This window comes from Lineus longissimus, chromosome 1 (assembly GCF_910592395.1).
Source record: "Lineus longissimus chromosome 1, tnLinLong1.2, whole genome shotgun sequence".
In the NCBI taxonomy this organism is placed as follows: Eukaryota; Metazoa; Nemertea; class Pilidiophora; order Heteronemertea; family Lineidae; genus Lineus; species Lineus longissimus.
In genome coordinates, this window is record NC_088308.1 from 13,390,120 (window position 1) to 13,413,944 (window position 23,825).

Here is a 23,825-nt window from a genome sequence, read left to right on the forward strand (position 1 = left end):
GGAGGGGGTCTGCCTTCCCATTCTTGTTTCGAGAAACGAACGAGTTAGCATAAGTGCCTTTTCATCTTCCCCGCATGGGGAAATGTAGCACTAATCTAAAGTATAATAGTACGTAGGTCGTTCGTCAATTGGCTTTCGTAGTATCATGATTTTTTTGGGGTCTTTCTCCACTTACAGAAATATGTTCCAAAGTGGGAAATGGACGCTGGTTTTGATCAAGAAAAGGCACTTCGTGAAAGTAGAAGGACCCGATTTATTGACTGGGAAGGCCCTCAACGTGGCACACTCGAATTCTTTGAAGGGTGCGGTGCATTGGATTGGGAAGGTTGTCAGTTGGAGGACATGCTATCACGTCTACCATTCTGAGACGATAATAATTTTGGAATTGTGGGCAGGGTTGGGGAAGTTGAACCTCCTCACTCAGAAATGCCTATTCGCCTACTCACCACAAGAAAGCCGAAGCGGTGATTGAAACTTGACAATCGCTGCCAGATTGGGTAAGAAACAGAAGGGTGGATGTCCAGGTGAATAATTCCGCAGTGGTTTTTGCATAGGAAAGGTCTGGGGCAGAGGATCCTCGTCCTTCCGACATGTTTAAGCCAGTGTACCGTGAAGCCCTTAAAAGGTAGGCTTCACGGTGTTCATAGGGTTAACTCAACTCGTTTGAAGTATACCGAACGTGCCTTATCAAGCTGTTCGCCATTGTTCTTAGCCTTGATTAATATTATTACACATTATAAGCAGTGAGTCCAGGTGTCCGAGTCACGCGGTTCCAAGTCGGGGGATTGCGGCGACAGCAGTATTCGTCTTCCGTAATCCTGGACTCTGAGCTCGTGACTTGGCGTCTGGGTATTTAAGCACTGGGCACGTCAGCTCTCTCTCTTTCCTCTCTGTTGCCAACCACCTCTGAACTAGGACTTTGAGCGTGCTCTGCCGTTAAGGATTACAAACTGATTGTGATTGTAAGTGCGAATAAACTACATGTATTCTAATTAATACTCTTGTCTTCCGGCTTCCTCTTCTACCAGTAGTTAATCTCTTTGCAAGTTCAGCCGGTCTACAGCAGCAGGGTTTCTGGATACCCCGTATCCAGGGACTTTGTGTACATGGTAGCAGACGGTTTTTCGCTGCAACTTGCGGAGGGATTAATCATCGGGTAGCGCATGAAGTCGGCATAGGCCTATTTTTCTATGTTTGCGCAACAGGACCTGGAATTTTAATTCCAGTTAAATCGGGTTGATCGTTTTATTAATGTTTTATATTTAACATCACCCCCTAAAGTTAATTGTGGAGCCGACAACATGGCTTATAGTCCGTTTTCCAAGGGCAGTTCAGTTTCGAAAACCGAGACGTTTTCGGAACTTTCGACAGAATAAGTATCATTGTGTCAGGTTTGATGAAAATAGTAAGTATGTGTGTAGAGTGGGCGGGCGTTTTGAGGAAGAGAGGGATGAAACGCAGAAGGGAATGGTTGGTTCACCACCACGGTTGATTAAAAGAATGGCAAGGGAATTCACAACTCCTGCCGAAGTTGCAAATAAAGGTATAGAGGTAGAAAGAAACGGTGCATCTCAAGTTCTACTTCCTAATTTAAATCCTAGGGAAAACTGTAGCTCTATGTTATATTTGAAAAATTATCTAAACCTAATTGTAAGAAGACAAGAGGAAATGTATTGTAGTAAGGGGGTACTACACTCCCCGAATACGTTAGGGTCTAGCTATAGATCTATGTTATATTTGGAAGATTATCTAAACTTAGTTGTTCGAAAACAAGATGAAATGTATTTTAGCAAGGGCGTACTACTCTCCCCGAATAAGTTAGGGACTATACATAGCTGTAGGTCTAGTTTACATTTGGAGAATTATCTCAACTTGGTTATTAGAAAACAAAATGTAATGTATTGTAGAAAGGGGGTACTACTCTCCCCAAATAAGTTGGATATTAGCAATATCGACTCTGGATGTGATAGTTCAACTGTAAGTGGATTTGAAGGTAGTGCAGAGCAAGCCGACACGTTTGCTAATAATGACGAATCAGACAGCAGTTTCTCTGGTACGCTTACATATAATTTGCGGGCGAATGACATTCGGTCAGTAGCACATAGGCCCGAGTCATTTTCTGTGCAAGGCACTGTTGTGCAAAAGCCCCAGTTATTAAACTCGGAAAAGCGGGTTATCACAGATGTTAATAGAACTTCGTCCCGAATAGATATGTTGTCGGAGGGAAGTCCCGCGTTATTATGCAAAGGATTTGTCCTTTGGTCAGACAACAAAGGCAGTAGAGCTATATCAAGGTTTTGATAACAATGAATTACGTGACACTTGTGAGACAGTGGCCACCCAATTTGGTGATGATTTACAGTTACATGTAGATACGGCTAAGGAATTAGGACTTGGAGGCAGAAAACAGAATTCGCGTCCGATGGTGCCTTTTCATTGGACTTCCTTATGATAGTCATCTGTTTAATGGTGACGATAGAGAATTGGTTTAGGGTCATATTAGTGTTATTTGAGTATTTGTCACCGGAACTGTTGACAATCTTGTCGATGATATACAACGGTTGGGATTTGCTGTTGGTTCTCAGAAGTTTGGCGAGTAGTTTCGCCAAGTTTATAAGAGTGAAACTGAAGGACTATCAAAGCAAGCGCGCTGGAAAATGTCAATGGACCACTAAGGTAGGTGGAGGTAGGCCTATATTTAGATGCAGAGCCGTGAAATATGGGTATGATGACAACAGAACAGTTGAGCTCGAGTGCTTTTTTGTAATAAGTTACGTGTCTGTAGACGTACCGGATAAGTTGACATCAGCTACCAAAAGTTGCGGTAGAGACGGAAGTCTCATTGAGATCGACTCCAGCATCCATAAAAGGCTGTTGAGATTTTTTCACCAGGTAGCATCAAATGCTCAATTGAAACGTGCATACATGAATGTATCAGAAGTTTCAGGTGAATTTTGTTTTGCTGAGGGGATCAGTGAATAATCGAGAGAGAAAGCTACTCTCATCCTACTGCTACTTGAGATTTTGTAGTTTTAATCTCTATTGTTGTTTGTTATGATGCATCTTTCAATATCAGATATATTTCAGTTCGGATGATAGCCCATTTGAAGGATGGATTTTCCGCCATTTCCTATTTCTTCGCTCTGGCGCAGTTAGTGCAACTGCGATAAAGGTTTTTAAATAAAGGTTGACCTTGCTGGGGTGTACCGTGAGGCTGATAGGGATGACAGTGCAGAGGTACGTCGTTATTGTTCAAGGGTATCGTGAAGAATATTTGCTAAATAGTCATAGTAAATCCAGCGTTTTTTAGTTTTAGAGCCTCAAGGTGACGACTCTACTCGTAACCGGCACTATCTTAGATTCTAATTGCAGGATAACCTTCGTCGAGAGAGCTACGGAATTACTTGCCGTGCGAAGGCGCATCTTTTGGGAATGTCATCGACCACTTCCTGAGGCTTGCGCGTTATTGTCGTGGTGGGACGCCACTTCGAGAATACCTTGCGATTCCTGCTTTTGAGAGCATGAAGGTGTATTTTTTTGGAAGTCAGAATGTTGCCAAGTGTAGAGCTCAAGACTAGTCGTACATAGATGAGAGTTGGAAGTGGCATTTCCTGATATAAATGTCCTTGAGTGAATAGATAACTCACCCCTTCTTACTCAGTTATATGAACAAAAATTATCGATACTTTTTTTGGAAGAGTTATGTACAAAATATCGATATGCCAATCATAACAATATAGATTAGTAATGTTTGTAAATAACGAACGGTGTAGACCGGGGTAGGATTTAAGGATATTGAGATATGGATTACTTTTGTCGGTCGAAATTATAGATAATATTGAAATAACTTATGATTGTTGTGCCTACATTGACGCGATCTTCGTTCGTGACTTATATGCCGATAAGTGTTTCTTTACAAGTCGAATCTTCGATTGTATGTTACGCGTTGTATTTTTGAGTGAAGCTTTTGAATAATTATCGTGATTTGTGTTACGATATACCATTGGTTTGTCAACAAGTCTTGAATTTTGTTAACTTGCATTGACGATACTCTTAACCATAGTACCATAGTAATACGATAAAGGGTAGGACTAACCGCGTGCCAAATGTGGTTATTAGTATGTCAGTTGATTACATATTACGACGTCCATTTAATTAGTCTTGGAATAACTGGGTTTTAAAAAAAAAGGCTTTTTCAGTGCAACCGTGCCCTTGGTTTAGGCAGTGAGATTGTATGTGCTATTTGATAATAGAAACCATTTCAAAAATCATAAATGGTACGGGATCAAAAAATAAATGGACATACGAAACAAGCAAAAAGTATAGTGTCTTGTCCTTGCGACTTTATTTAAAAAAAAACAAAACAAAAAAGATCAACCTTTACAAACAACATCAACAAAACTTAACTCGTGGCTTAGTACGTGTTCTTTAAAAAGATGGTACCAACGAAGCATCGAGCGATTGTCTCCGCTATAGCCAAGGTAAAGAATATGCTTGTGGCTAATTTTGTGAGCATAGTCTGATAGTAGCATTTGTTTGCTGCCACCCAGTAAATTTGGTACGGTCAGCGTTGCCTCTATAGTAGCCTTTAAAAGTAGGTACATTCTATCAGGTACATTGTATCAAAGGCTCAAGATCGTGAATGATTTGTCGTGTTCTCGTGATTGACATACCTGTACAAGTTATCCAGCAAGAGGCCGACATAATCACCTCTCTGAAAGTTTTATATGGCGACAGTTTTTGAGAAGCGTTCTGGGTACAGATCCTGGTCAGTATGAGTAACTGCTTTGGAACGACGCGCCAATATCCTATATATCTTCCTGGTGATAGTTGAGTGGCACGGACAGTGTGAGTATTTCGAAAAGCTCCTACTTTTATCGCTTTCTCATAGGGATCATCTCATGCAATGTGGTTTTGCCACGGGATGATCATTTTGTTGTTCTGTTTCACCAAGTTAAACTCACGGGCTATACATATCCAATAAGTGCGTATCATTTTTTTTTTAAAAGTGCACAAGTAACATTGAACATGCCAAACGGAACATGAGGAACACACTGAGAGCGGGGATGGATCACCGAACATTCTTGGGATACTATAGACACTGTACTTTGCTTGTATGAACATGTATATTTACTATTGTGGATGCATTCACTTGTTAGGACCAAAGTCATCCTTTTCCGACTTGCGGAGGGTGCAACTCAGATAATTTTGTTTGGACCAAAGTCATCCTTTTCCGACTTGCGGAGGGTGCATGCAAAGTTATGGTTTCCGATCCCTTTGAGGTATATATATTTATTTAGATCTTAATGAAAATGAAGGTGATTGATAATTGTTATGGGTTTTTTCAGCATAGATTTTCGCGGATTATGCATACCTGAGGTTTTTGTACAGTTCGAAACACTGATGACGGTTAAAATGATAACTGGTTATCTGAAGTTCAAAATGTTCAGTCTGTTGATAAGTATGAAATTATATTGGAGAATCTTAATTCAGGATGAATGTGCGTGTGAAGCTGGCCAGCATTGTGAGTTGTCTGTGTGAATTTATCGACAGTTCCTCGTGTAACAACATAATTATTGGCCAAATAGCAGATAGTCGGTCCTACTTCTGTTTCAAGTGGTGCCAGCCTTGCTGGGCTTATATTGTAGTGTTGTAAGTCCTTCAAAGGGCGACGAGAATAATTGTTTTTTATGAATTGTACGAGGTACGGTGTATCGTTTGGATGGTCTTAAGACATGGGTGTTTCTGTATTCTAGCATATTAATAGAATGTAATATTTATCTGGGATGCTCCGTCTAAAAGTTGCAAAGAAGGAGTTGAGTGAAGTACTTTGGAATCAGTACAGGCGAATTGATTAATAATGTAATCACGGTAAAAGGAGGTTAGACTTACCGTTTATTTTTATCTGATAAAAATTAGGAAGGTGAACAATCTTGGCGAAGCATGTGCGGTGCTGCAAGGTCTCTTACACGGCTTTGGAACGTCGTACTTGCCTTATCAAACATTTATCTAGAATCGTTATCTATTTTTCTTTCATGGGGGTTACGTAGTCCCACGAGACATACATAGCATATCAGTGGGGTCAATAACAATCTCCCATTCATAAATTTTTCACAACATAATATTAAAACTATTCTCAGTCTGGGGACAGACTGGTTTTTTTCAAGGGGAGGCATGTACCGTGAAGCCCTTAAAAGGTAGGCTTCACGGTGTTCATAGGGTTAACTCAACTCGTTTGAAGTATACCGAACGTGCCTTATCAAGCTGTTCGCCATTGTTCTTAGCCTTGATTAATATTATTACACATTATAAGCAGTGAGTCCAGGTGTCCAAGTCACGCGGTTCCAAGTCGGGGGATTGCGGCGACAGCAGTATTCGTCTTCCGTAATCCTGGACTCTGAGCTCGTGACTTGGCGTCTGGGTATTTAAGCAATGGGCACGTCAGCTCTCTTTCCTCTCTGTTGCCAACCACCTCTGAACTAGGACTTTGAGCGTGCTCTGCCGTTAAGGATTACAAACTGATTGTGATTGTATGTGATTGTATTGACATGTATTCTAATTAATACTCTTGTCTTCCGGCTTCCTCTTCTACCAGTAGTTAATCTCTTTGCAAGTTCAGCCGGTCTACGGCAGCAGGGTTTCTGGATACCCCGTATCCAGGGACTTTGTGTACACCAGTGCATTGGGGGAGTCCCCCAAAGCCTCATCCTTCATACATGTTTTAGCAAGAGAAATGGGGGGAAGGCCCCCCCCCATTGGACTCTCAATTGGTCCCTCTTGAGAGGCTTATCCCGAGGCAATGGAGTGGAACCCCCAAACCATCTCGAGTCCTTCTGACTCATTATAGTGGTGCGCTAATCTCAACCATCATTACCCTTCCTTTTCATGCTATTGCTAATTCCAACCATGACACTTCCTTCTCATAGTCATACATGCTAGAGCTATCTCTCACCATGACCTTTGATTTTGATGTTATCGCTAACTCCAACAATTACCTAGCCTTTTCATGCTATAAGCTAACCCCAACCATGACCCTTCCATCTCATATGCTATAGCTAACACAACCGTGACTTTTGATTTTGATGCTGGTGCTAACTCTAACCATTAACCATCCTTTTCATCGAAAATAAATGAGGTGGTTATACTTTTTTTGGGAGACACCCTGTAGTACACAATAAAACCGAACATTCACTCACGCCATACAATCAATTTCAGAACAAATATAATGATTTTAGTGCACTGAGGGTAGTTTACAGATAAATTGACAAATGCAGAAAAATATCCACTCGCTGGTCAATGTTGCTTTCATCTTTGTGCGGAGAGAAATTGCATGTTTGTTAAAAATGCACCTGGCAACCACTCTGGAACTAGGTATAACAAGAAAACTGCACGAGTGGCTGATCCTCGTATCCAGATTGCACGAGATGAGTTTCTATGGCCTGATGCGATAATGTTTCATGCATCTTTCGCACATTTCTCTCAAAATAAAGTCTGCAAAGTTATGAAGATCAGTGGGGTTTGTGTTGTCTTATTGAAGCCGGTCCCAGGAGAACTGTCCGTAATTTCGGTTGAATTTGTATGGATTTTTTGGGGGCCTTTTGGGGTATTTTCGTGGTCTTGTCTGCCGGATCACTTCACTTAGGGTATATGATAAAAACCAGGATGTGGGGTTTTTGTTTAGAGCGGTTAAGCAGAACTCTGTTAGGAATAGCCCGTTGGAATACCAGACGATTTAATCTCGTCTCCGAACCTATTTGGTCACACTGCGGATTTATGAAGGGGAAACTCCTCACAGCTTAAGGGGACCTTGTGCGATTTCTCTCAGGTCTCTAGTCCCAAAATCTTCGGGAGTTTTCAGGGCCCAGAATCATCAGCAGTTGATGATGAACCATGTTGGATAGACTTTGGCCTCTCGAGCAGGCCATAATTCCCGGGAGGGAAAGCTTGGGCAAGCCGCAGTAGCATCGATGGTGCTCACCACTCCGTCATCCGATATTGTGTGGTCCAATATCGAGGCAGAGTATTTTGATGACTCTGATTTGCTTAAATGTAATCTGTAACTCGTGATATTGGCGCAGACCGCATAATAATTGGGAGCAGATGGAATTCCCCTACACTACGACTAGTTGTGCAGGGGTCAGATTTGTTTTGTGCAAGTGATTGATAGCTGTATAGGTAGTGTAAAGATTTGTACCAGAGTACTGGTTGGATGTAAGGACTTAGAGTTGCAATAAATGTACTGATTCAGCATAATTTCACAGTTTGTGTCTTGTATCCTAACGGCAGGGACTGGTTGTAACAAAGGCAAACCTGGGTGGTAATACATGTACTTGTTACAATCAGGACTGGTATGGGTTATTACTTTAAAACGGTGGGGTAGGTATGTAAATTTTGGGATTTTTAGTAATGGGAATTCACAGACCTCCCCCTGCAGTCAGGGGATGCCCAGTGCCTAGTGCTCCAAGGCAGCATCGTCATGAGCTCGGAGTGGGAGTTTTTTATTCCCATATCTTAATTCCATGGAACAAAGAGTTGTGACGTCATGCTGGCATGTGAGTCCCACATTTCCTTACATTCTGTTTTTGGAAGGGCTAGATGGGCAGGACAATGCGCAAGCAGTTAGGAGAAGGGTCAGAATGTTCAGCAGCAGTAGTGATTGGGAAAGATTGGTCGTTCGCACATTCAGAGGCCTGCAAATCTGGCCAACCTTTCAACAGGCCTCATTGATTACGATGTTTTAGTGATAATCCAAGCCCCTAATCAACTAGATTTACCCAATGGTGAACTCAAGTTTCCTCCATGGGTAAACTTTGGTTTTCGCAAGGTGTAAACGGAATTTTCATTTTGTGCATTGATAAGAAAAATTGAATTTTAGGCTTGGATCTCAAGGAGTTCTTTACAGCGAGGTGGTACTTCAGTACCTTTCATAGTCCATGATTCTTGATTTACGGGTCGTCGGTTTCATTTTTGACACAATAGGCACTGTAATGGAGACAGTCAACCTTAAAATTAGACATAACCCTCCTCTTTAGAATTAATTACAAAGCATTATGTCGCTCTTGGAGCACTCAATCAGCAAAAAGGCCGGTGGAATCACTCAAAGACGTGTTAAAACTCAATGTAGTATTGCCCATACAATTACAGCACCAATCTAAAGCCCATAGCATAATATTGAGTATATCCGTATATCAAAATGTAAAAAGCTTTTTTGAGAGGATTTAGTGGCCAACTTGGAGTTATCAAATCCTCGAAGTTTTATACATACAGTACACAGCATTGACATCATGATTTGTGCAAAGTTAGCAAAGTAGCAATGTTATTCTACAGAACTGTCACATTTTATACTTTAGTTCGAGGTACCTCAAAATCATATCTTACAAAATTTCTCAACCCATGCTACGACAACTTGCTTGAGGTTTCTGCGGAATATTCTTAGATATAATAAAGAAATGGCATCAGAACTGTGTAAAAATCACGTACGGTAAAGTTGGAAATTATATATTTAATCTACTTGCCGATTATTTAGCTGAGTAGGAAGTGTAGTATAGGGACATCATTGCTAGTATAGCAGGTTCGTTTGTACACCGTGGAAATGTGACTACAGATTTGGAATAAAACGTACATTCATGTAACAGTTTTATACATGTCACCCATGAAAAAGCTGTGATGCATTCAAAGAAAATGCAAAAGAGTCAGGAACCCTAACAACAGTTCAGAACATTATCACTAGGCTTACATAACTTCTGTTGAGACCTCAAACTAGGCAGACATCAGACTTCTTACATTTTTGAGGCATACCTGTACTTTTAGAGGTGACTTTGTAAACATCAATACTAAAACACCAGATTCCTGTTAGAGCCCACAGGGACAAACGCAAGAGGAACTACGTGCTTCATGTGACTCCACATGCGAAGTGATCTTTATTACAACATTATTATAAGGGTGAACATATAAACCACGTGACTCCGTAAATGCATGTCATATTTCACTACAATGAATTTGTCTACGGTGGCCTGTAAACCTAGTTTACACATCTTCCGCCCCGGCCAACTGCGCTGCAATTTTGCTTCTCGTCGCTGCCACCGAAGGGCGCTTGCTACATCTTAGCTCAGGTTCCCCGGGTTCATCACATGACTTTAATTCACTTAACACAGTTTGTCTAACAGATTCTTATCTGACTTCTAACGGATACAACTTCGAAAATGCTCTGCTAGTAAAACAATTCCCACTTTTTACTTTGGCTGCTCTGACTCTACTGTCAGAGCCGAACAATAGCTCAGTTACAAGGCCTAGTTTCCAACGTGTACGGGGTATATTGTCCTCATGAACCTGTACTACGTCACCTACACTAATGATATCATCACTTGGACAATGTTTACGCACTTGGTAAGCGTGTCTCTCACGTAAGCAGCTTAGGTATTCATTCTTGAACCTTGTCACAAAATGAGTGTGCAATTGAGCGCGCCTACGTTCTGCCCTCGTAATGAAGTCAGCAGTCCCAACTTGTGACCAATCAGGGTCAGTTTCATCAAACAACTCATGTGGCAACTCATCAGTCTCGTAGCCAAACAATAGCATTGACGGTGTCAGAGGTTTGGGATCTTCTATTGATCCACTTGCATACGTCAATAGCCTATTGTTTAGGACGGACTGAACCTCTTTGATCAATGTGTACATTTCTTCAAAACTAATCAATGCCCGGCCTAACACTTTCCTAAGTACTGACTTCATTACGCCTATGAGACGTTCCCAAGAACCTCCCCACCAGGGGGACTGTACCGGTATGAAATCAAATCTAATGCGCTTTGCAATAAAATGCTCTTGCACTTCTGAACTCGCCACACGCCTTAGTAACTTTTCGATTTCACTACTTCCTGACTTGAAATTTGTTGCGTTGTCGGAGAAACACCTATCTGGAACAACATAAGTGTCACAATGCCTTCTGAATGCTTTGATGAACGAATCGGCGCTCAAATCATTGACCAGTTCAAGGTTTACACCTCTAGTGCCTAAACATGTAAATAAACACACGTAAACTTTGAACACATGTCCATCGCGATCTTTCACTAGAAGATGTCCCGTGAAGTCCATACCAATGTTACTAAACGCTTTGGTCGCATCAATACGGTATTCGGGTAGATCAGGGCTCTGTGGTAACCGGTACGCAGTGCCGGTAACACGTTTACAGATTACACATGATTTCAACACTGACCTAACCTCTGCCCGCGTTGCAGTAATCCAATACCGTTTTCGCACAGCAACTACGGTTGAACCTAATCCAGCATGAAGAACGCGCGCATGCGCTCTTTTGATCACAAGTCTAGTAAAGTGGCATTTCGGAGGTAACAACACAGGTTTACGCGCATTACTGTCTAGTGACACAGCATTACCTAATCTCCCCGCGCCACGAAGAACACCTTTTGTGTCGAACACAACATTCAACTGTTGCACAATACACGGAATACGTCCGCTTGGTTTGTCCTGATTTAAGTAATCCAAGGCCTCAGAAAAATATGAAGATTGAACTGCTTTCACCCAAAGAGTTTCGGCCTTTTCCATTTCTCCTACGGTTATGTGTTGTGTCTCCCAGCTAATGCGTGCGAATCTCAGAACGTATACAGTAACATGTAATAGTTGCTCGAAATTATTGAATCTACTGATGTCGATCACTTAACTTATATCCATTGTGATGTGAGGTGGGTCAGACGTGTCAATTTCAATAGCAGCGGCAAGCAATTTTTCTGAATTAAATCCAGACTTCCACAGGTCCCATTGTTCCTGGGTCGCAAGCCAATCTGGACCCGAGTTCCATAGACTAGAAGCTATCAAATGCTTAACGTCACAACCGCGTGATATCAAATCCGCAGGATTATCGCCACTTGCGACATGTCGCCAATCACTGACGTCACTCAACTTACGAATTGTATCAACTTTCATGGCAATCGTACGTTTCAATGTCTTATCAGAGTTTACCCAATGCAGCGCTATTTCTGAGTCTGACCAGAAATGCACCGCCACCTGCTGGTAACAAGGTTCCAACACCGCCATCAAATTACGAGTATACTTCGCACCAAGTACCATTGCGCTTAATTCCAACTGAGGAATGGTCATCTTCGACTTTGGGCCAACAGTCTTGCCCTTGGAGCCAAGCAATGTGACAGTTGACCCCTGTTTTATGAAAGCTACAGTCCCAATAGCTGCAGGTGTCGCATCCGAAAAGCTATGTATTTGCACTGGTAGATATTTGTCCATGCCGTAATAACGAGGTTGTTCAATCTCATGAACCTGTTCTAAGTCTCTCAAGATCGGAAACCACACTTTAGTTTCCTCGATCGGTAAAGCAGTGTCCCAATCATATTTCTGACGCCAGAGCTGAGCTATGAACTGTCTGGCTCTAATTATCACCGGAGTTACAAGTCCCAACGGATCAAAATGTGAAGCAGCCACTGACAATACGCGACGTTTTGTGACGTCACGGCAAGTGTTTATCAGTCCCTTTTTGGGAAATCCCAGACGATCAGTCACTGAATTCCAAACGAGTCCCAAAACACTGACGTTTTTCTCCTTCATTTGTGTACCTTCAAGTTCAAGAATTCTATTCATTCAATCTCACGCGCCCTGTATTCGCCGCGAATACAATGCGAACAGGTGTGGTTTCCGAGTTTTTTGAGCACAAAAAAATGTGGCATGTAATGTGAATGTTCTTCGTCCCAGGGATTACCCTTGACTTCCTCTACGTAGCATTTATCCATGTGTTCTTTTATGACCTTGCAATAAGCGTTCATTAACCCTGTTTTCTGCAAACGTTCAACAATCTGATCCAAACGACGTCTGCACAATCGTAGATTGGATGACAATTCCCCATGGTCCTCTTTCCACGGTAGAGGCACCGAGTATTTCCCATCCTGAAATTCGATCTTTTCACTATATGCTGCCTTAAAGTTCTCATCTATGCCACCTACGTCATCAGTGACGTCATTGACACCCACTTCACTACACCGAAAATATGTCAACAACCGATTGTCTAAATCCGTGTTGGACAACGCTCCACAAAGGTCCACATCTCCTGGTTGAGTTCCGCAGAAACACATTATGGGTCTGATATCAGCTGCCACAATCGGCCTATCCTTATGAACTGGTCCTAACAACAATGCACCGATATTTGACTTATACACTGTTGGGCCATTGCCATCAATGGTCTCTCCGTTCATAAACTCCACCCATGAAGCAAGCGACCTATTATAATTACAAAGGCCTGGATCTTGGGCTCAACACAACTGTGTAAATTAAAGCCGATCCACACTCTGCAGTATGAAACTAGTCAATTATAAAAAATTTACTTTTTATCTTACTTTTACTTTTTATTTCACTCAAATCCATTTTACAGCACCATGCTCCAGAGTTAAAAAATACTGCAAGCTGAAATTTATTCATTGATTATTATATACTATACTAATGCTAAAACTAATGCTATACTAACGCTAATGCTATGCTAACGCTAACGCTAACGCTAACGCTAACGCTAACGCTAACGCTAACGCTAACGCTAACGCTAACGCTAACGCTAACGCTAACGCTAACGCTAACGCTAACGCTAGCGCTAGCGCTAGCGCTAGCGCTAGCGCTAGCGCTAGCGCTAACGCTAACGCTAACGCTAACGCTAACGCTAACGCTAACGCTAACGCTAACGCTAACGCTAACGCTAACGCTAACGCTAACGCTAACGCTAACGCTAACGCTAACGCTAACGCTAACGCTAAAGCAAATACTATACTATACTATACTATACTATATACTATATACTATATACTATACTATATACTATATACTATATACTATACTATATACTATATACTATATACTATACTATATACTATATACTATATACTATACTATATACTATATACTATATACTATACTATATACTATATACTATATACTATACTATATACTATATACTATATACTATACTATATACTATATACTATATACTATACTATATACTATATACTATATACTATACTATATACTATATACTATATACTATACTATATACTATATACTATATACTATACTATATACTATATACTATACTATATACTATATACTATATACTATACTATATACTATATACTATATACTATATACTATATACTATATACTATATACTATATACTATATACTATATACTATATACTATATACTATATACTATATACTATATACTATATACTATATACTATATACTATATACTATATACTATATACTATATACTATATACTATATACTATATACTATATACTATATACTATATACTATATACTATATACTATATACTATATACTATATACTATACTATATACTATATACTATATACTATACTATATACTATATACTATATACTATATACTATATACTATACTATATACTATATACTATATACTATACTATATACTATATACTATATACTATACTATATACTATATACTATATACTATACTATATACTATATACTATATACTATACTATATACTATATACTATATACTATACTATATACTATATACTATATACTATACTATATACTATATACTATATACTATACTATATACTATATACTATATACTATACTATATACTATATACTATATACTATACTATATACTATATACTATATACTATACTATATACTATATACTATACACTATACTATATACTATATACTATACACTATACTATATACTATATACTATACACTATACTATATACTATATACTATACACTATACTATATACTATATACTATACACTATACTATATACTATATACTATACTATATACTATATACTATATACTATACTATATACTATATACTATATACTATACACTATACTATATACTATATACTATACACTATACTATATACTATATACTATACTATATACTATATACTATATACTATACTATATACTATATACTATATACTATACTATATACTATATACTATATACTATACTATATACTATATACTATATACTATACTATATACTATATACTATATACTATACTATATACTATATACTATATACTATACTATATACTATATACTATATACTATACTATATACTATACTATATACTATATACTATATACTATATACTATATACTATACTATATACTATATACTATATACTATACTATATACTATATACTATATACTATACTATATACTATATACTATATACTATACTATATACTATATACTATATACTATACTATATACTATATACTATATACTATACTATATACTATATACTATATACTATACTATATACTATATACTATATACTATACTATATACTATATACTATATACTATACTATATACTATATACTATATACTATACTATATACTATATACTATATACTATACTATATACTATATACTATACACTATACTATATACTATATACTATACACTATACTATATACTATATACTATACACTATACTATATACTATATACTATACACTATACTATATACTATATACTATACACTATACTATATACTATATACTATACACTATACTATATACTATATACTATACACTATACTATATACTATATACTATACACTATACTATATACTATATACTATACACTATACTATATACTATATACTATACACTATACTATATACTATATACTATACACTATACTATATACTATATACTATACACTATACTATATACTATATACTATACACTATACTATATACTATATACTATACACTATACTATATACTATATACTATACACTATACTATATACTATATACTATACACTATACTATATACTATATACTATACACTATACTATATAGTATATACTATACACTATACTATATACTATATACTATACACTATACTATATACTATATACTATACACTATACTATATACTATATACTATACACTATACTATATACTATATACTATACACTATACTATATACTATATACTATACACTATACTATATACTATATACTATACACTATACTATACTATATACTATACACTATACTATACTATATACTATACACTATACTATACTATATACTATACACTATACTATACTATATACTATACACTATACTATACTATATACTATACACTATACTATACTATATACTATACACTATACTATACTATATACTATACACTATACTATACTATATACTATACACTATACTATACTATATACTATACACTATACTATACTATATACTATACACTATACTATACTATATACTATACACTATACTATACTATATACTATACACTATACTATACTATATACTATACACTATACTATACTATATACTATACACTATACTATACTATATACTATACACTATACTATACTATATACTATACACTATACTATACTATATACTATACACTATACTATACTATATACTATACACTATACTATACTATATACTATACACTATACTATACTATACACTATACACTATACTATACTATACACTATACACTATACTATACTATACACTATACACTATACTATACTATACACTATACACTATACTATACTATACACTATACACTATACTATACTATACACTATACACTATACTATACTATACACTATACACTATACTATACTATACACTATACACTATACTATACTATACACTATACACTATACTATACTATACACTATACTATACTATACACTATACACTATACTATACTATACACTATACACTATACTATACTATACACTATACACTATACTATACTATACACTATACACTATACTATACTATACACTATACACTACACTATACTATACACTACACTACACTACACTATACACTACACTACACTATACACTACACTACACTACACTACACTACACTACACTATACACTACACTACACTACACTACACTACACTACACTACACTACACTACACTACACTACACTACACTACACTACACTACACTACACTACACTACACTACACTACACTACACTACACTACACTACACTACACTACACTACACTACACTACACTACACTACACTACACTACACTACACTACACTACACTACACTACACTACACTACACTACACTACACTACACTACACTACACTACACTACACTACACTACACTACACTACACTACACTACACTACACTACACTACACTACACTACACTACACTACACTACACTACACTACACTACACTACACTACACTACACTACACTACACTACACTACACTACACTACACTACACTACACTACACTACACTACACTACACTACACTACACTACACTACACTACACTACACTACACTACACTACACTACACTACACTACACTACACTACACTACACTACACTACACTACACTACACTACACTACACTACACTACACTACACTACACTACACTACACTACACTACACTACACTACACTACACTACACTACACTACACTACACTACACTACACTACACTACACTACACTACACTACACTACACTACACTACACTACACTACACTACACTATACTAATGTTTTAAATATGGCTTCTGCTAAATGTCATTTAAAGTTTATACAATGCGACTTAAATTAATTAAATCCCAATTAATTCTAAAATTATATTGTGTTTTATAAATCGCCCTATATACCATGGTAGCAAGTGATTTTAACACTGACATTTCTAACAAAAGAATTAAAATTCATTAAAAAATGGCGCTGTAATACATGAAAATGTGTTTTTTTCGAATCAACTTTGAAATTTAATTTTAAGAATGAAGTCAATTATTTGTAGGGGATTTCTGTGGTAATAATGAGTATACTGACCGATATGAGGAATGAGTATATGCCACTAAATATGTCTTTGAATATCACTTATCTACACAGCAAATGTATGCTGGAGGGGCCAAAAATTATAAACCAGCAGACAGTGTAATAGGAGTTTGGCTAAGCCTCCAGGAGTTCTGCAGGTAAAATGCTTGGATCAAACATACGAACAGTGCTGGCTACTGGTAGTTATGATAACAATCTCGTCAACAAATTCAGATATTTTTCTTGGCTTCGTCGCTTCGAAAGAAATACGTGCACCTGTGTAGAAGATTGAAATGTCCTTAGAAAAGAATATCCGGGGAGAAAATGATTCTATTATGCACTGACCGTCATATGACAGTCATTTGCCATAATCCGTTAGAATACAATAGGGCAATGGACATGACGGAGGGCCGGAATATTTTCCAGAAGGGACATTTCTAGTTCTACACCAGCTATAATTGTCTGATTGTAAAGTTATTGTTATGTCGGATGTGCCGAGATCTCAACTTGGATTGTTTTTATGCTGGTACAGAAGAAAGTCTATAAATATGGGTAAAAACATCTTTCAAGATGCTGTTAAACATTTCGCTGTATCAAATGTTTTACCGGAAAATGTGAAACAGGATAGTCGCATGTAACCAATGATTTTTTGGGAAGTATGATGAACAAAAAGTATATCATTGCATTCTCCAAACCTGAACGGTCTCGCATGAAAATCATTACAGAATGTAATTAAGTTGTAGGCTTTAAATATTACGTATTTTAACTACAATGACGAGGCATATATGCAGCCGGTCGGGATTAGTTTCGTGCAAATGCTGCACGTGCAGCAGGTGTTATAATCCATATTTAGCCGGTATCGGGTCGCCATACCGAAACGGGTTGGATAGACGCACTTACCAGACGCACTTAGCTGACTTTGTCAGCTGAGCTAAAAAAAAATTAAAATTCGGAAAAAAATGTTTTAAATTATTTACTGAAGCCTCCGATGTTCCAACTAGGCCATTCAGAAGGAAAAAAGCGAAGTACCGTCGTTTTTGCACAGAAACATACTTTTTTTTCGGCCCTAATGAACAATGTTATGATCTGATAAAATACGATGGTTAATTATTTTTTTGAGTCACTGTAAAACGCCCAAAATTTGAAACAGGGATGGGGAGGAAGAGTTTTTTAAAGTTTTTATTTCGCCCTCTGTTCCTCGGGTAACTTCTAGGGTGCCAGTGAACCGAGGCCTAAGCTTCAATATCTTGGCTAGTCACCAGTTTTGATTCCATTGAATAATATCATTCTTAATCGTAGCAAGTAAAATAGATACATTGTCACATGAAAATTGGTTGACATCCAATCATTAGTTTATGCATAATAAGACTTTATTGAATTTTCAAGATGGCCACCTGGCGGCCATATTTTTAATGAGATTCAGGTTTATTGTAGAGTGTACATGTCACATGTAAATTTAATGACATCTGTTCAACAGTTTAGGAGTAATAGGACTTAGTTGAATTTTCAAGATGGCAGCCTGGCGGTCATATTTGTCTTTGAATTTGACTGAAAATTTGGGATATTGTTAAAGTACATAGATACATAATCAGATGAAATTAGGTTGAAATCCGATCATTAGTTTTGGAGTAATAGGACTTTGTTTAATTTTCAAGATGGTCGCTGCAGCCATTTGATGTCCGATAGGGCGATATTTTTTTGGTAGAATGGAAGGTCCCTAGATACATGTCCACTAAAGTTTAAAACCTTCTAGCTCATCTAAAAACAAAACAGGAAACATTTCGGTGATTTAGCAGAATTTGACCTCTGCGACCTTGAGAAGAAGGTCAAATCAAAAACCTCTACAATTTGTGATGTATCCTTGCTAGGAGTACCTACCGAAAAAATATTATGCAAATCTGAGCAACATCATTGGTCCTATTCCATGTTTATGTTTTTGCATTACACCCCCTGGTCGCCAAATCAAGAATAATTTTGGAACGAAATTTGGTGTGAATTGCCCCAGGACCCCAGGACCCAAGGGTACATGTGTGCCAAGTTTTAAGTCCAGACCTCGAGCGGTTACAAAATGTGCTGGGCTAACAATGCCGCCGGTGGACAACGACGACGACGACGACGGATGCCAGGTAATTGCATAGGCTCACGAGATGAGCCAAAGAATATATGTGTCAATTACTTTCTCAACACCATAAACAAGAAATGGCAGAGACATGGTTCAGAAACAGTTCACTCCAAACAATGGTCATTTGAATGAATAATTTCTGGCATGCCTCTATATACAAGCCCTAATCAAGGAGAGAAAACTGCAGAGTCAATTGGTTAACCCCTTAACTGTTTGAATAAATTTTGAAATGCGACTGCAGTGTTTAATTGTTTCAGGCATAATTGCTTTTTTGTTGGAAACAATTGTTAGAAAATATAAACATTGCTTTAAATAACTCTTCATTAATTTATTATGGGAGGAGACATATTTTCCTTTATTTTTTGACAGCTAAATTTTTTTTTCTGGGGCCATTTGGGTTGGTAGAGTTGGGTGGGGAGGGGGAGGGGCAGGAGAGAATTCGTTTATGTTAAAGCGAACTGGAACCGCCGAGCCAGTTCGTATGACCTCGTTTTCATTTCCCGCGTATCGGGTGATCAGAACGAGGCATGAATGAAACATGGCGCCTAGCTGTCAATCATTCAGTGACGTCACTACTATGGAATTTACTACGAAAATTCATGAATGAAAAATCGTATGACTCACGTGATACTCACATGATTCTCAATAATAACAAATTGAACTGCGCATGCTCGGGCACTGGGGGCGGAGCTACAAATCTGAACTCGACTTTCTCGGGCGGTGAAAGTCGAAAAGTTGCATAAATCGCTCGGCGGTTCCAGTTCGCTTTAAAATTCATTTGTTGCAAAAAGTCTTATGTGTCTTTTTTCATTTTATTTAATTTTTTTGTGGGGGGTCAACCTGTGCTCAATAATGTCACCTGTGTTTCGGCACATGGTAGACGATGTAATGAGGTGTCGGTGACAGTGACGCACCAGTACTGCCATCTATACAACTATAGGCGAACTAGGAGTGAAGCAGACGATCACTGGGCCGTCGCCTTATCTCGTTCAAAACATAGAGAGAACATGTCATTATGGTGTGGACGTATTAACTTGTTTACGACACTGGTGTAGAGAATGGCGGTAACAAATTAACTCATCTAAAACAGTTAAGGGGTTAAATCCAAAAGAACATTGCCAAGACTTTTAACTAGTTTGTGCACGTTGGCATAATGTCATCCTGGCATGCTGTCACACATTTATTATATTTCACAACACTCTTGTCACACTTACATGTTATTAGGAGATAACATATACATCGAATATTCAACTCTCGTTAAGAAGCATCCACTTGGTTCTGGACACCACGAGCACGCGCAAGTCTGGAACAGGTAAAATGTGATAAGATAACACATTAGTAAAATTTGACACTGTGTCACATGCAGCTGAATTAGGTGCTCAATTCATTTGAGTGAGAAATGGGTAAATATTGATAAATATTATCAATGGGACTTTCATTGGAACCTTTTTGCAGTGCACTCATTCAATAAAGTTGGCCCCTGGTAATACGGTTCTGCAGGTTTTCGTGGGCTCAAAAAATCAAAAGCAGTCATCTTCCAACTCGACACCTATTTTTTCTTCTTTTAAATCGAGAACACAAAAATGATTACACATCAGCTGAACTAATGCACACGTCAATAAGAACCATGAACCTATTCCCATCAAGCACTTGCCCTGATTTACCTTTAGAAGAAAATTAGTTGTACATGATTATTCACCAATGATGTTAAAAATTCATTTAACATTTGTTCCCAATTCATTTTGTCATTGAAACATTTCAGTCGAGATTCACCAGGTGATAGGCCGTTATGCAACAAAAGTTCTTGAGTTCCTGAGCAGAGTGAGTTGTTGCAAACACACGCTGAAACCAGCTGAAAACATGCACCCTATCTCAAGTTTAAGCAGGGGAATAATAAAGTTGACTGCATAGTTTAAGCTCAAGAGAGCTAAGCCTTACATGGCTAATTCATGCTAATGGTACTAAACAGTTCATGGTATTAATCACTGCATATGCTAGCTTGAATACAATAGAGAGGATAAGAGATCATTCTGCTGACACTGACAATAACAATAACACTATTTTTAACATTATCGTATCAAATAACACATTTCAGGTAAAGAAAAAGTATGCTATTTCACCACTAACGTAATTCTTTTCCAATTGTGAATACGCCAAACACAACAATTAATACCTTCGGTGCCAAAGTATGAGATGTCTCGTACCCAAAGCTTCATTTCGAATTTCTCGCTAATGTGCCAACAAGTGGAATTCCATCGGGATATCGCTTTGCCAATGCATATTTCATGAACATAAGCAAATTTTCTAGCGTAGTTTTACAATGGAGAGCAACTTGAATAGTTCCCTTTTCTATATCATTCATGACTGACATATCTACCTTGTTCAAACATCAATAGATTAAATCATACATTATAACCAAACCTATAAGCTTTTCCATAAGTCCAACGGTTCAGGAGTTACAAGCATTTTTCTCTCCGAATTCTCTCTCATTTACCTTGAAATTAATTTCATAAATATCCAATCAATAACTTAATAATGAGACCATTGACTTCAAACCAATATCAATGACCCCAAGATTTTTTTACAATGGAGAATGACCCCAAGTTTCAGACCCCTGGGCTCAGTTGTTCAAAACAACGTTGGCTTTAACGGAGTCGTTAAGTCTTAACGAGAACATTTTAATGGGTTGAACTGAATGAGACAATGTCCTTAGGGATCACGTCCAAAGTCCGCACGCGAATATTCGCTGCGCGAATCTGGGCGAAAATTCGCCTGGTCGAATATCGCCACACTCATTCGCCTCCAAATCGCTCCCTGCTTCGGCGATTCTATTATGATCAGGCGAAAATTCAGACTGAATAAAAATCGCAGGCGAAAATAATAATCGGAAAGAAGCGGATAGTAGAGGCCTACATGTGTAGTAGTATGCGTATTCCGACATCAGCTGATAGCAGACCGAACAAAAACACAAACTGGAATTCCCGGTCAACCTGACTGCAGTAATCATATACATCACATCTATCCACGAGGAGCTACACAAATTTGGCACAGAGGTTTGAGGTTCTTAGTATTATGGTATGTATTCCGAAGGATTGTGGCGGAATGTACCGAATCATATAGCTAATCATAGTTAGGCTTATGTTTCCGAGTCTCAGCCAACCAATCAAGATCGTTGTAGTATCTGGTTATCCTAAACAGCGTCCACTAGCGTTCACCAGGTTTAAAGTCGGGTATAAAGTCGTCAAAAAAAATTTTGTGGCCAAAACGTAATATGTACACCATAAAAAATACATTTCATGAAAATTTCATGCTTATTTCGTTTATGACCATTAGATTTTACTTTGATGGCTTTAATGTATGTATGTGTTTAAACCTGGTGGACACTGTTTAGTATGGCCCGATTTGTTTACGTGACTGCACTTTTCCGCCAATAAAACAAGACGAAAGTCGTTGCAAAATCGTTCCGAATATCGGACAAGCATGCAAGAGCCACGAATTTCGTAAAATCGCTCCATTATCGCCTGGAGCGATTTTTGGGGCGAAATCGAAGAAAAGGCGCGATTGTGGGCGAATTTCGCATCTGACATTCCGGCGATTTCATATTATCGCCTCACATTCGCCGGTCGATTTTCGGACAGATTTCGCAGACGAAATACTGTAGGGTGAATTTCGCCGGCGAATATCGCGTGCGGACTTTGGACGTGATCCCTTAAGGGTACTTAACGTAACCGTTAGGGATAACATGGCTTTTGTGCTTATGAACAACCAGGCCCAGGGGGTTAAATTTTTGAAAAACTTAGACTGTGTACCTAATGGTCATATCATCGTT

The 23,825-nt window shown here is 37.8% G+C and overlaps 1 protein-coding gene across 1 annotated transcript in view; it reads right to left on the reverse strand.

Moving 5' to 3' along the window:
• LOC135482751 (voltage-dependent T-type calcium channel subunit alpha-1H-like) overlaps positions 1–23,825 on the reverse strand; it is a 603,345-nt gene that overhangs the window by 119,665 nt on the left and 459,855 nt on the right. The window contains exon 18 of the mRNA XM_064763135.1: positions 21,211–21,299. Within this exon, the coding sequence (XP_064619205.1) occupies positions 21,211–21,299 (89 nt within the window). The remainder of the gene's footprint in view (positions 1–21,210; positions 21,300–23,825) is intronic.